Source organism: Nicotiana attenuata, unplaced genomic scaffold (assembly GCF_001879085.1).
Source record: "Nicotiana attenuata strain UT unplaced genomic scaffold, NIATTr2, whole genome shotgun sequence".
Classification (NCBI taxonomy): domain Eukaryota; kingdom Viridiplantae; phylum Streptophyta; class Magnoliopsida; order Solanales; family Solanaceae; genus Nicotiana; species Nicotiana attenuata.
In genome coordinates this window covers 30,901-44,332 of record NW_017675238.1, presented here as the reverse complement: position 1 = coordinate 44,332, position 13,432 = coordinate 30,901, and the positions used below count along the sequence as shown (strand labels likewise).

Genomic DNA, 13,432 nt, shown 5'->3' with positions numbered 1-13,432 from the left:
AAGAAAATCACAAGAGTAATTCAAAGGTTTTAACCGGACAACACATCATCACATAAATGAACCATATAATCTTCCACATAATTTCCATAACTCAATCTGGGGCACTTCTTTCACATAATCATCACTGTTCTCAACACCACCGCTATCTTGAGCAGAGTCCGATCACGAACCGATCGGCCAGGTCGCCTCATTCGAGACATGTACCTCAGTCATCATTTCATTTCCCTTTTTCGAAATTCAACATTTTGCACATCACCACCATGTGTGCGGCATGGTGTCCGATCACGGCCCGATCGGCTAGGCCGCCTTACCTAGGCGTTGTTCCTTTCTCATTATTCATCTCATTGGAATCTTTATTTCACATATATCATATCCATTCATTGGCACTTAGGGCCACAATTTATCATATCTTTTCCATTTTCAATGTCCATCTAGCAATTTGTGATCATAGGCACATACAGAAGCAATTCAAGTTGCAATCATAAGTAGGATTTCACATAATTAGCACGACAAACTCAGTTTTAATCTTGGCTTATAGCCCAGGCATGTCAACACATGATTTGTATTCTTCACACATCTTTAAATGTCAAGGATAGTTGATTACACACGTTAAGGCACATTCTTCATGTTGATATATATATAATTGCAAACCAATTCATGTGAAATAACAACCGGTACATCAACAAGTTCTAGTCTTACCACATTTGCATAACCGCCAACGGAGCTCAAATTCTAATAAAATGGGGTTTTACCCATACATACCACAATATAGCTTTCCTTAATCCTTACAAAATTCCGAAACTCTTAGCACTTCGATCTATTGTGTAAGAATTACAAATTGAACCGAGAATTAGAGACGAGCTTGAGATTTTAGCTTGTTTTAAGCATATTATCAAACACTAAAGGTGCAGTGTGATCTTAGGCCCTTTCTGAGAGGAATTTCTATCATTTTATACCCCCCAATTGCCTTCTTTTTAGTTTACTACCTTCCAATATCCTATGGTGTGATATGCATGCAAGAATTTCATTCTTATACCCATAAATTACTTCCCTAATGACCCCTTATAGCTAAGTATAGAAATAAGAGATGAGGTGATGAAGTCTTACCTCTTGGGATGAAGATTTAGGTGTCTTCACATGATTATCTTCAATGTTTTAGCAAGGTTTCATGGAGTAATTTGATGGGAGACACTTTCCCTCTCTAAGAACCTCTCTCTCTCTCTCTAAAAGCCTCAGAAGATATGCTTAAAATGAGCTATAATACCGAATATATCGATAGGGGGTCGGGTTTAAAAATTAAAAATTGGAGCCCCGAGTCAGGTTTGCGATCGCAAAGTGGAAATACGACCCGCAGAATGGACCGCAAAAGTGCTCCCAAAATCTGATCATTCTGTCTGGGTTTGCGGTAGAAATGCGGTCCGCATACCCGTTCTGCGGTCGCATAATGCACCGCAGAACTGCCCTTTACAAAATTCCAAGATAATTATGCGACGACTATGCGGTCCGCATATCAGTTATGTGATCGCATAATGGACCGCATTTTTAACCTCAAATTTGGCTAACACACTGACTCACTTTGCGATAGAAATGCGGTCCGCATACTTGATTTGCTACCGCATTCTAGACCGCATAATAGCACTTTTCTGGAAAACCTTGATTCTTGATTTTTAAATGCTTAGCTCGGTACAAAGGGTCCGAACCACGGCGAGCTTGCGAGCCGCGAAGAATTTTACACATTCCTAACACATATTCTTAACTTGGCACTACGAGCTTCTAAGTTTTGAGTACAAGTTTTCACAGGGCCTTACACTCATCACACCCTTCATGGGTGAATCTTGGAGCAAAAATCGCTCTCCATCCATAAATTCTACATCATGAACATTCCGATCAGCATAACTCTTCTGCCTAGACTGTGCTGTACAGCCGATCATGGATCAACTTGACCCTCTCCAAGGAATCTCAAACTAAATCCGTGCCTAGTAACTTAGCCTCTCCCGGGTCAAACTAACCAATTGGAGACCAAAATTATCTCCCATATAGGGCCTCATAAGGAGATATCTGAATACTCGATTGGTAGCTTTGGTTGTAGGCAAACTTTGCAAGTGGAAACAACTGATCCCAAGAACCCCCGAAATCCATGACACAGGCACAAAACATATCCTCTAATATCTGAATGGTGCGCACGAATTGTCCGTCCATCTGGGAGTGGAATTTTGTACTCAACTCAACCCGTGGGACTAACTCACATTGTACGGCTCTTTAGATGTGCGATGTAAACTGCGTGCCTCAGTCATAGATGATGGATACCAGCACGCCATGAAGTCGGACAATCTCGCGGCTATAGATATGAGCCAGCTACTCTGAAGAATAGGTAGTCACCACCGGAATGAAATGAGCCAACTTGGTCAACCTATCCACAATCGCCCATATAGCATCAAATTTCCTTTGAGTCTGTGGGAGCCCAACAATAAAGTCCATGGTAACACGCTCCTATATCCACTCGGGAATCTCAAGCCTCTGAAGCAAACTACCTGGCCTCCGATGCTCATACTTCACTTGTTGACAATTTAGGCACCAAGCTACATACTCCACTATGTCTTTCTTCATTCTCCTCCACCAATAGTGTTGCCTCAAATCTTGATACATCTTAGTGGCACCAGGGTGAATGGAGTACCGCAATCTGTGGGCCTCCTGAAGAATCGACTCACAAAACCCATCCACACTAGGCACACATAACCGGCCCTGCATCTGTAACACACCGTCATCTCCGATAGAAACCTCCTTGACATTGTCATGTTGTGCCGTGTCCTTAAGAACAAGAGGATGGGGGTCATCATACTGACAATCTTTGATGCGATAAATGGAGAAGACCTAGAAACCATGCAAGCAAGAACTCGACTGGGCTCCGAACATCAAATCTAACAATCTGGTTGGCGAAGGCCCGAACATCCAATGCTAATGGCTTCTCCGCTGTCGGTAGATATGTCAAACTGTCCATACTCTCTACCTTTTGACTCAAGGCGTCGGCCACCACATTGGCCTTCCAGGGATGATATAGAATATTGATATCATAGTCTTTAAGCAACTCTAACCACCTTCGCTATCGCAAATTAAGATCTTTCTATTTGAATGGATACTGGAGACTCCAATGGTCGGTATAAACCTCACAAGGGATATCGTACAAATAGTGCCGCTAAATCATTAAGGCATGAACAATAGCTGCCAACTCCAAGTCGTGAACATGATAATTCTTCTCATAAACCTTCAGTTGCCTAGACGAGTAGGAAATCACCCTACCGTCTTGAATCAACAACACGCCAAGACCAATACGTGATGCATCACAGTACACGATATAAGACCCCGAATATGTAGGCAGTACTAACACTGGGGTTGTAGTCAAAGAAGTCTTGAGCTTTTGAACGCTCTCCTCATACTCCTCGTACCATCTAAAAGGATCACTCTTTTGGGTCAATCTAGTCATAGGTGCAACAATAGATGAGAAACCCTCTATGCAACGATGGTAATACCTGACCAAACCAAGAAAACTCCGGATCTCAGTAGCTGAAGACGGTTTGGGCCAACACTTCACTGCTTTAGTCTTCTTCGGATATACCTTGATCCACTCACTTGACACCACATAACCCAAAAACGCCACTGAATCAAGCCAAAATTCACACATTGAGAATTTTGCATACAACTTCTTTTCTCTCAAGGTCTGAAACACAATCCTCAAATGTTGCTCATGATCTTCCCAACTACGGGAGTACACCAAGATGTCGTCAAAAACACAATGATGAATAAATCAAGATATGGCTAAAATACAATGTTTATGAGGTGCATAAATTGTGAAATGCGAATATAAGGTGTGGTACCTCAGTTGTGATTCTTGTTGTACATTCTATGTTGAAAAGGCTTGATGATTTGAACGATTATTGTTATTTCTTCATTCGTCTTACTTGTATTTCAATTGTATTTGATCACTTGTTACTCTTATCATATATTCCTTCTTTGTTGTCCTTTATTTGCTCTAAGTTATGTTGTTAGCCTTATATCATCGTACTGTTCTGTTGTCATCTATTTCCTTGCTTTCCGTTTTTAGATTATACCATATTCTGTTTAGATTTCTTTTGTCTACTAGGTGTTGACCTGAGCTCGTCACTACTCTATCGAGGTTAGGCTTGATAATTACTGGGTATCATTGTGTTATACTCATGCTACTCTTCTGCATATTTTTGTATAGATTACAGGTACTTCTGCTCGTGTCGGACGCCTGTGATTTGACCAGATATTCCGGAGACTTCAAGGTATACATGTTTGATACTCGCAGGCCTCGGAGTCACCTCTTCTATTTCCTTACTACTGTTTATCTTTATTTCAAACAGAGTTGTACTTAGTGATTTCTAGTGCATTTTTCAGTAAAGCTTATGACTCAGTTCCACCGATTTTGGGAATCATTTGACTGTTCTACCATTTGGGTTTTATTTTGATAGGTCAGTTTAATTTTATATCTTATTCGTTAAATCTGTTAAAATCTCAATGTATGTTAGGCTTACTTAGTCTTAGAGACTAGGCGCCATCACGACATCCTAATGTTGGAATTTGAGGTAGTGACGGAAATGTAATTAAATATAATTATCAAATATATTATTAATTAGTTACTGTAATTAATTGGTTGCCAAAATTAATTAAAATACTTCATCTATTAATTTGTAGAAACTCATTTTGGTTAATTAAAGCAATTATAAATTTGAGAATAAATTATTAAATTAATTCTAATACTTGTTTATTAAAATATGAAAGTTATTTTAATTAATAAAAGTAGTAGGAGTAGTATAATTTATAAATACTTAAGACTAAATTACTATTCATTTAATATTGCTAACTATTATATGTATTATATCATTTACATTTTGAGAAAATAGTTAATATTAATTTAAAAATACTTTACTGCATTTATTGTTGATTAATAAGTGTAAGCAACTTGATTTAAAAGGGGACGGTCAAAATTGGTTGTCAACAACTGCCCTTCTTTGACCGAAGACGATAAAAGAGTTTGCGGCAAAGAAATTGACTTAATGACGAATTTTGTCCCGACTTTAGGCATGTATTGCGGTAATGATGTTTGGAATTGTGAAAGATCATGACTTATGAGATTATGGCAGAATTCTGGCTTTGAATCGCCTATATACCTCGGTCTTAACGAGGATTAGGCCTCATGTCGTTTTGGATGGTAATTCGGAGGGAGTTGTGCTTATAGGAATTGTCCAGTATCATGTTATGATGATACTGCAAAACGGGAAGAGTTTGGAGCCCAATGACTTCTGAATTGTAGCTTGATTACAAGATTTGAGAGATTTAACAATTTTGGAGTTCTACTTATCGATTTGAGTTGGAAGTTGGATCCTTGGATGAGTCTGTTGTCGGTTATAGCAGTGTAACCTGATTTGCTACTTAGAGGAAGTTCCACATTGTAATGTTTGAATCCTGCAAAAAGTAAAATACACACATACCCATATATCATAATGCAAATACGTTAGGATATAATGTAAATGTGCATGAATAACAATGCCTGACTGCTGGCTAGCCGTTATTTGGGGTCTTTGGGCGATAGGATATTTGAATCTGGAACCTTCGAGCTCTGGAGCATTATTTGTGATGACGGGGATGGGTGTTTGAATCTAACTTGAATGTTAGTCGGGCTATGTACCATTCCTTAGTTGTGGGAACATTTGAATCTCCAAGCGACGGGAGTATTCGACTTTTAATTTCCTCGAGATCGGAATATTTGACTTTGAATTTGAATCTCTACGCGATGGGAGCATTTGAATTTGAATTTAAATCTCCACACGATTAGAGTATATAAATTTGAATTTGAACCTTCGTGCGATAGGAGTATTTGAACTTGAACCAAAATGTAAAAATGCTTATAAGCTGCAAAAATAAAACGTTAAAACATTCAAGGTAAAAGTAGAAAATAAATGCATGCCCAAGAGGTACTCTCGACTGCTGAACTAATTTGCGGCCGTCGATTAGTGGAACGTGTGGCCAAAGTGAATGATCCATCCATTGATTGGCGAAGTTGGCGACGAGGTTTGCAACGATCTACTTTGGATCTCTGATTGGGCGGTGTGACATTGCAATCTGTACAAAGTGCTCCAATTGGCTGGGCAGACGATTTGGTATGTACAAGGTGCTTCGACTGGCAGAGCAGACGGTTTGATATGTACAAAGCGCTCCAATTGACAGAGCAGACAGTTTGATATGTACAAAGCTCCAGTTGTGCCTGAGGCTTCGCTCCGGGATACCTGAAAAGAATTCAAAGTTGGACCATAACTATATGAGAAATTGAATCGGACGATAAAGGTGGAATATGGGCTCATGAGGTTGTATTGGGTCTGGCGTTGACTCCGGTGTGATCTGGCGCCCTTTGGTTCCTATCAATCATGCGCTCAAAGAAAAATTCTTTGTAGGGGAGGAGCATTTGTGTTGATTGTGGACCTGCCCTTGCCCCAAGTCTAGTGGGTTATGCCGGGAAATTGGGTAGGTGGAAAAAGTATAATTTTCTTAAAAGTTGTTTTGAAAAGTTATTTATGTTTATGACAAACGCCGTCGTTCCGGATTATGACATGTTTAGACGTTTCCTCCGATGCGAGTATCATTTCTAGATGGCCTCGCCTTGCTGATGGTGCTTTCCTTGATATGCTTCCTGACGACGTAGCTTCCTGCTGATGCGATTACTTCCTAATCTAGGTAATGCATTACAAAGGCTTTTCCTAAGATGATGATCGAACCCTTTCAGGTTGCCTACATATTCAAAGGAAATCGGGTCTAAAGGTAGTTGGAGGATATAAAATAATGAAATGAAATGACCGAGCCTGACTTAGGTAGCCTACGTATCCTAATAGAATCGAGATTCAGACCTCCATTAAGTGCAAATAAATGATGCATAAATCAGCTAAAAGCCAAACCGGCTCTTAATGGACCCAAAACAGATGTCCAAACGGGCTCGTGCCCATTCCGTCCCAAACTAACACCTCAGATCTATAAAAATTGCACGGGGAGCCCTATTTGATCGCCCCCATTTAACCTATACCCATTTTTTAAAATTTTTTTAACTTGTACCCACTTTTTAAATAACTTCGGCCCCCTTTCTCCTCCTCCTCCCAGTGATCTCCATATCACTGGTTTTCACGAATTGAACCTCAGTGGTTTTCATTACTTGAGCATTTTATATAAGCATTTGTCCGTCACTTTCTTGCTTTGATAACAAAAGCTGTAACTTTTAATTTCTGAGATATTTCACAAAAGTAATGAATAACGCTGGCCTGTACATAATTCCCACCAGGAAGAAGATCCTTTTTTGTTTTACATATATATATATATAAGGTTTTAATGACTGAATGATGTGATGCTAACAAGCATTCATCTTTATGTTTTGGAATACCAAATAAATGGATTGTCAGATACGAAACAAAATAGAGCAAATTCAAGCAGAACCATAGTGCGTCTCCATCGTCGAGATGCTATGGTCAAGCAGAACCATAGTGCGTTCCTCGAGCTGAAGTTTTGAAATAGAAACTTCAGCAGTACATACTCAAGGGTTTAGTTTGCCAATTACAAACAAAAACTTCAGCTGAAGTTCGCCAGTTACAAAATAAAAACTCAGCTGAACTTAGGCCCGACTACTAGAATGCTGAAGTTTTGCGTGATTGCCTTTGCTACTTCAGCCCCGTATGCTGAAGTTATGCGAAAAAGTCGCTACACTTGCAATTTTTTTTGCAAAGCGGGCACAAATTAAAACGTAACACAGAAAACGGTTATAGATGCAAATGCCGCCAAAGTCTCTTTAAAATCCCGCCAATATCATAGCGGAGCAAACATTCGATTTCCGAATCCTCGGCGTCTCATCGTTTCCTCGTTCCACTATGTGTATCCATAAAATTAAGATATCAATCCCAAGCAGAGACTACTTCTTTAATTGTTTTGATTCCGGCCCGATCATAAAAGATATCGCTTTTAGCATCAGATTCTAGGGTTTGCTTTAGGGGAAAAAACATGAATTTGGGGGATCTAAACAAGGTGTGGGAAATCAAAGCTCTGAAGCGAAAGCCCAAACATGAAGAGGCCACCAAGATTCTTGAGAGAATTGCTAAACAGGTTCAGCCCATTATGCGTAAGCATAATTGGAGAGTCAAACTTCTATCTGAATTCTGGTAATAATAACAATAAGCACTTTACTATTAGTAGTATATTTCTGTGTTGTCTGGTACTAAAATTCTTTTACCACATGTTGGTTGTGAATGTTACAGCCCTAAAAGACCAGCGCTATTGGGGTTAAATGTAGGAGCGGGTATACATGTAAAGCTAAGGCTTCGAAGGCCCAACAATGATGAGCAATTTTACCCATACAATGAAGTTCTGGATACTATGCTTCACGAGCTTTGCCATAATACTCATGGTCCGCACAATGCCAGTTTCTACAGGCTCTGGGATGAAATTAGAAAGGTAAATTAAATGCAAAATAAGCATGGTTGGGTTTGGAGTTGTTTTTTTTCCCTAAGCACAGCATTCTAAATTTTTGCTAAAGCTTTTGTTGAATCCTCCTATGTAACCAATGTTAAATGTGGAGCACCAGTTTTATTCCTAAATGCAGTAGTGGAGCCAAGAATTTATGCAAGGGGATTCAAAAAACAAATGCTAATTGTCACAGTTGGGATTTGAACCTGTAACCTAAAGTAATTATTTAACCCCCTTTGCTACTACAGTAGAACCTTCCCTTCATGAGGATTCAAAAATATATATTTAACAAATATATTATTCACTCATTTTATGTAGTATAATTTGCAGAAGTGGGTTCAATTAAACCCCCATGGCTCTATTAGCTCGGCCCCTGCTCAAATGCTTGTCGAGGTCATGGCCAATAGAGTTCCTATCTTCTGTTTTATGATGAGAATGGCCAACTATTACAAGTTAAATTAGCCATTTAGCCCTTGTTTTGTCCAATTTAGTGCTTAGATTATGAGTGAGTTGTGGTTCAAAATTAATAACATATGCTTCTTGCAAACTTCGCATATGTTTTTTCTTGTTGTTTTCTTTTATTTGAGTTCATTGTATTCATAATATATGTAAGTACTGTTAGTTTAAATTCCTGAAAATTGTATCAGTTAACTCTGGTTTAGGTTTTTAAGGACTGGATTTAGCCTGATGAGACTCTGGAAAACATGATCTTACTTTGGTTACTCGAGGTTGTAATCTACCTTTTGAAGTTATTGAACATCTAACAAAATTTATTTGATTTTCCTCTTCAGATAATGTATTTGAATATTCCAGTGCTTTGAATAGAGGGCGAAAAAGTAAAAAACTATGATACATCTATGCCCTTTTTTTTTTGCAAAACCAAATTTAAATTCGTTCCGAAGTATGCAGTCCCTTCTTTGTTAACTTTCACATAGGATAGAATCTTTTTGAATCTTGGTAGTAATAAATATCATGAAGCTGCCTCCTGAGACATTTTATCATCCATACTATCAAACGGCACAATAACTGTAACCTGACTATAACAGAAAAAGGTTGCTGCCTGGTTATGTTCATCGTCTGCCTTTTCTCTTTCCCTATGTAGAATGGTTACATCTGTGGGTATAGTTTCGGAAATGCATATAATACTGACATACAAATTTTTTAATCCTATGGATACAATACCAACTGAGGTACTATTATATGTTATACTAATGGTATTCTTTATCTAGCAATTATCATCAAAGAATATTGCAATAAGCATTATCTAGTGCAATTATGACATAAAGTAGAAGAAGCATCAGCGTTCAGACTTTGCTCCTGGCCCCTGGCAATTGAGGCTTTGATGATGAAAGCTTCTGCCTTTTAATACAAGTACATCTTTAATGGAAAAAATGCATGTTTATTTTGACTTATCTAAAACATAGTACTTATGCTGCTTTCTTTTTGTGTAATTTTGGCTTATTTTCCTTTGCGTCCATGAATATTCATGGTATTCTTTATGAATAGGAATGTGAAGATTTAATGACTAAAGGGATAAGTGGCACAGGAGAAGGGTTTGATCTCCCTGGAATACGATTAGGGGGCCTTTTCCCACAGCCATCTATATCATCTCTCCGCCAAACTGCAGCTGCTGCTGCTGAAAATAGAGCACGTCTTAAGTCATTGCTACCATCTGGGCCTAGACGTCTAGGTGGTGACCGTTCTATCAAGTCTGCACTTACTCCAATTCAAGCTGCAGCAATGGCTGCAGAAAGGAGATTACAGGATAATATTTGGTGTGGCTCTGAATCATGTGACTTATCTGACATAGATGAAAATTCTGATTCATTGCCTGAGCCTTTGCCACCACAGCATACTTCTGATAGACCCGAGACTCCTAATGGGTTTGATGCACTGCCTTCCAAGGTAACATCTCGTAAAAGAAGTCGAGAATCGAATTCTATATCATCCTCAAGGTCCTTGCAAGGCACTAAGCCCCTGCCTAACCACGACAAAGAAATTGCTCGCAAAGTTGGTCGGGCAGAAGGGACTTCTCATACCGTGCCATCAAGGGGTTATCCAGAGTCCTTTGTTGATTTAAGTGGAAATGCTTCAAGTTCTACATCCATGCATGGCCATGATGACTTACACGGTCCCGAGGAACCAATGATGTGGGAGTGTTTAATGTGCACGTTCTTGAACCCAGTATGATTCTCTCTTTCTAGTTTAATTTGAGCTCTTTCTCTTAGTTTTCTTTCAATAAGCATTAACTTTTTTGTTCTAGATGAATTTGCGCTTCTGGAAGTTGTCTAGATAAAATATGCTTAACTGTAGCTTTCTTGCACAAGCACAATAGTCATAGGTTTACAGTTAAGATCAAGTTACAGTAACAATCAATGAAAGCATGAGTTGCACTGGCATTTGAGGAGACTTCTAATCTTGGTGACTTTTAATTCTGAATATGTGGTTGAGGCAAGAGTGGGTTGCTCTGGTGGTAAGCACCCTCCACTTCCAACCAAGAGGTTGTGAGTTCGAGTCACCTCAAGAGCAAGGTGGGGAGTTCTTGGAGGGAGGGATGCCGAGGGTCTATCGAAAACAGCCTCTCTACCCCAGGGTAGGGGTAAGGTCTGCGTACACACTACCCTCTCCATACTCCACTAGTGGGATTATACTGTTTTGTTGTTGTTGTTGGTTGAGGCATTACGAATATATCAGTGCTGATGTAATTTTTTTGAAGTGTCAAACAAATAAGTATTTCATTCTGAATAAGTATTTAAATTTGAAGTGCATAAAAGTGGAAAAAGCTTGATGGTTGTTGACTTCTTGTTTATTTCAATTACTGTTGTTTAATTCGGTTATAAGTTTGTGAAATTGCTAATGTCTTATTTCTCCTGTTTAGTGGCAGAATATGTAAAAACTTTGTTTTCTCAAAGGTTGTGCACTTCCGTTTTTACTTTATATGTTAGGTGTTTCAATCAGTTTCTACAATTTTCTGTTACTTCCTGGAGTTGACATCCTCCCATTTTTTCACCAACAATATGTGCAGCCATTGGCTCCTGTATGTAAGCTTTGTCAAAACCAAAAGCCCAAAGATGTGGATGACAGAAATAGTATGTGGTCATGCAAGCTCTGTACGCTGGATAACAGTCTGAAGTCGGATCACTGCACAGCCTGTGGAGAGTGGAGATATTCTCATGGCCCTCCTATTGCAACACCAGCACCCAATCTTGGCACCTGAGGGGAACATATATTGCGTGCTACGCACATTTTTTGTGGAAATTGTCACTCCTGTTTGTGATGTCGCCAACAGTTGGCCAAATACTCGAGAGCTCAACTAATTTGATAAATTGGAAAAGCTTTCGTCTTTGCTAATTATGCTAAGGTGGTACTTCTACTTTGTGAATCTCCAACATAAACTTTTTAGAGAAAAACCACTTTCCAAACACTTGAAAAAAAGGTCAAAGATAAGGCACAAGCATTAAAACTATGTTTAAGAGCCATATCTCAATTTTCTTCATGTCAATTTCTTTTTATCAAGAATTATTCTATTTGCATTAGGAAAGAAAGAACCAAAGTATCAGCAATATTTTTGTTCTTTCTGGTAGAATTCACCTCTTCCCCGCAGCAGATTTGCAATATGTTTCTTGAGCACTGGAAAGACTATATATTCCTTCTGCAGATAAAGAACACTGCCATTTAGCATACTCTGTGGTGGAGAAATGGATGTGCTGATTTCATCTCAAATTTGGAAGTGGAAATTATCGACGTGCCTGCTAAAGAAATGGCTGATTTGAACAGATCATATGGGGTCAATGGGCGATTAAGAAGGCCCATGGCCTAGGTTGGTGACTTTCATTGCACTTTGAAAGGGTGGCCGCCTAAGGTCAGTCCAAGTGGTTGTGCCTACGTCGTAGTTATTGCTGACCGGGCCTGCATTTGTGTGGCCCCACCAAAAAAGAAAAAAGAAGATATTTTCCCCATGGGTGTTGTGTTCCTGTTGTGGAATACTCTCAACCTCTGAATTTTGCCTCCACGTTATATTCTTGTTGCCTCCTCTCTCCCCTCTGTTATCTGTGGTTGTGTTTTCTTGATGTTGTAGAGAAACTTGCCTCTTGGGCCCATCTACAATTGTATAAGGGTTTTCTCTTGTATCCGTGGCAAATAGTTCACATTCACTATCAAGCTCTCAAACTTTTGAATGATGCTTCGAAAAGAAGAGTGACATGATATTCCATTTAAAATTGGAGATGCCAAAAGCTGTGATTGTGTTATTCTTTGGAGTCAAATAGTGTTAGTCATACGCATATTTTAATTTTTGTACTACATAAGTGAGGACAAACAACCTATTTATGATAAAGCCTTTTGATAGACGTAAAGTTTCATCATAAGTAATAATCTCATCTTTGAGAATATCTAAATTATAAAGAACATGAAAGAACTTGGAAAAGATTGAAAAAGGAGTTGAAAGACTATATTCTTTAATATAAGTATAATTATTCGATAAAACTTTTTATTAATTTTTTTTTAGGATCACATGAGTACCACTTGTTGGCGGTTTAGCAGCTTATCTTTCTTAAATACTTCAGTTAATTTGGTTCTGAAGAACTACATGCAATAGTTAGGTCTAAGTGAACATCCAATCGCTTAAAGGCTAAATAACAATTTAAGACACGACTTACTCGCACGTCTAATGAGTATAATCGGGACTTTGCGATGGATATCATTATTTTGTTATAAATACAATGAACTAAAGTGGTTGTCCATTTAATTCTTAAATCACATACATGAATCACTTATATTCATATGTATTTATTTAATATGTAACTTTATTCTTTAATTTTGAGGATGAACCTGTGTAACTATAAATAGAGCACTTTTGGCTCATGGCTGACATACTTGAAACAAGAAGAAGTGTTTCCTCCTCTCTACATTTCTT

General features: G+C 38.6%; 1 protein-coding gene across 2 annotated transcripts; it reads left to right on the top strand.

Moving 5' to 3' along the window:
- The first annotated feature begins 7,869 nt into the window (after positions 1-7,869).
- Positions 7,870-12,767, top strand: LOC109219841 (DNA-dependent metalloprotease WSS1). Of its 2 annotated transcripts, XR_002066998.1 has the most exons (5): positions 7,870-8,213; positions 8,310-8,505; positions 10,024-10,701; positions 11,543-11,878; positions 12,176-12,767. XR_002066998.1 is itself a non-coding variant. In XM_019384309.1 (4 exons), exons 1-4 carry the CDS (start codon positions 8,056-8,058, stop codon positions 11,732-11,734), a joined length of 1,224 nt encoding a protein of 407 aa, XP_019239854.1. In that variant the 5' UTR covers positions 7,870-8,055; the 3' UTR covers positions 11,735-12,767. The 2 variants fall into 2 exon arrangements, 1 of the variants encoding a protein (XP_019239854.1); XM_019384309.1 differs by having other exon boundaries at positions 11,543-12,767.
- The last annotated feature ends 665 nt before the right edge of the window (positions 12,768-13,432 follow it).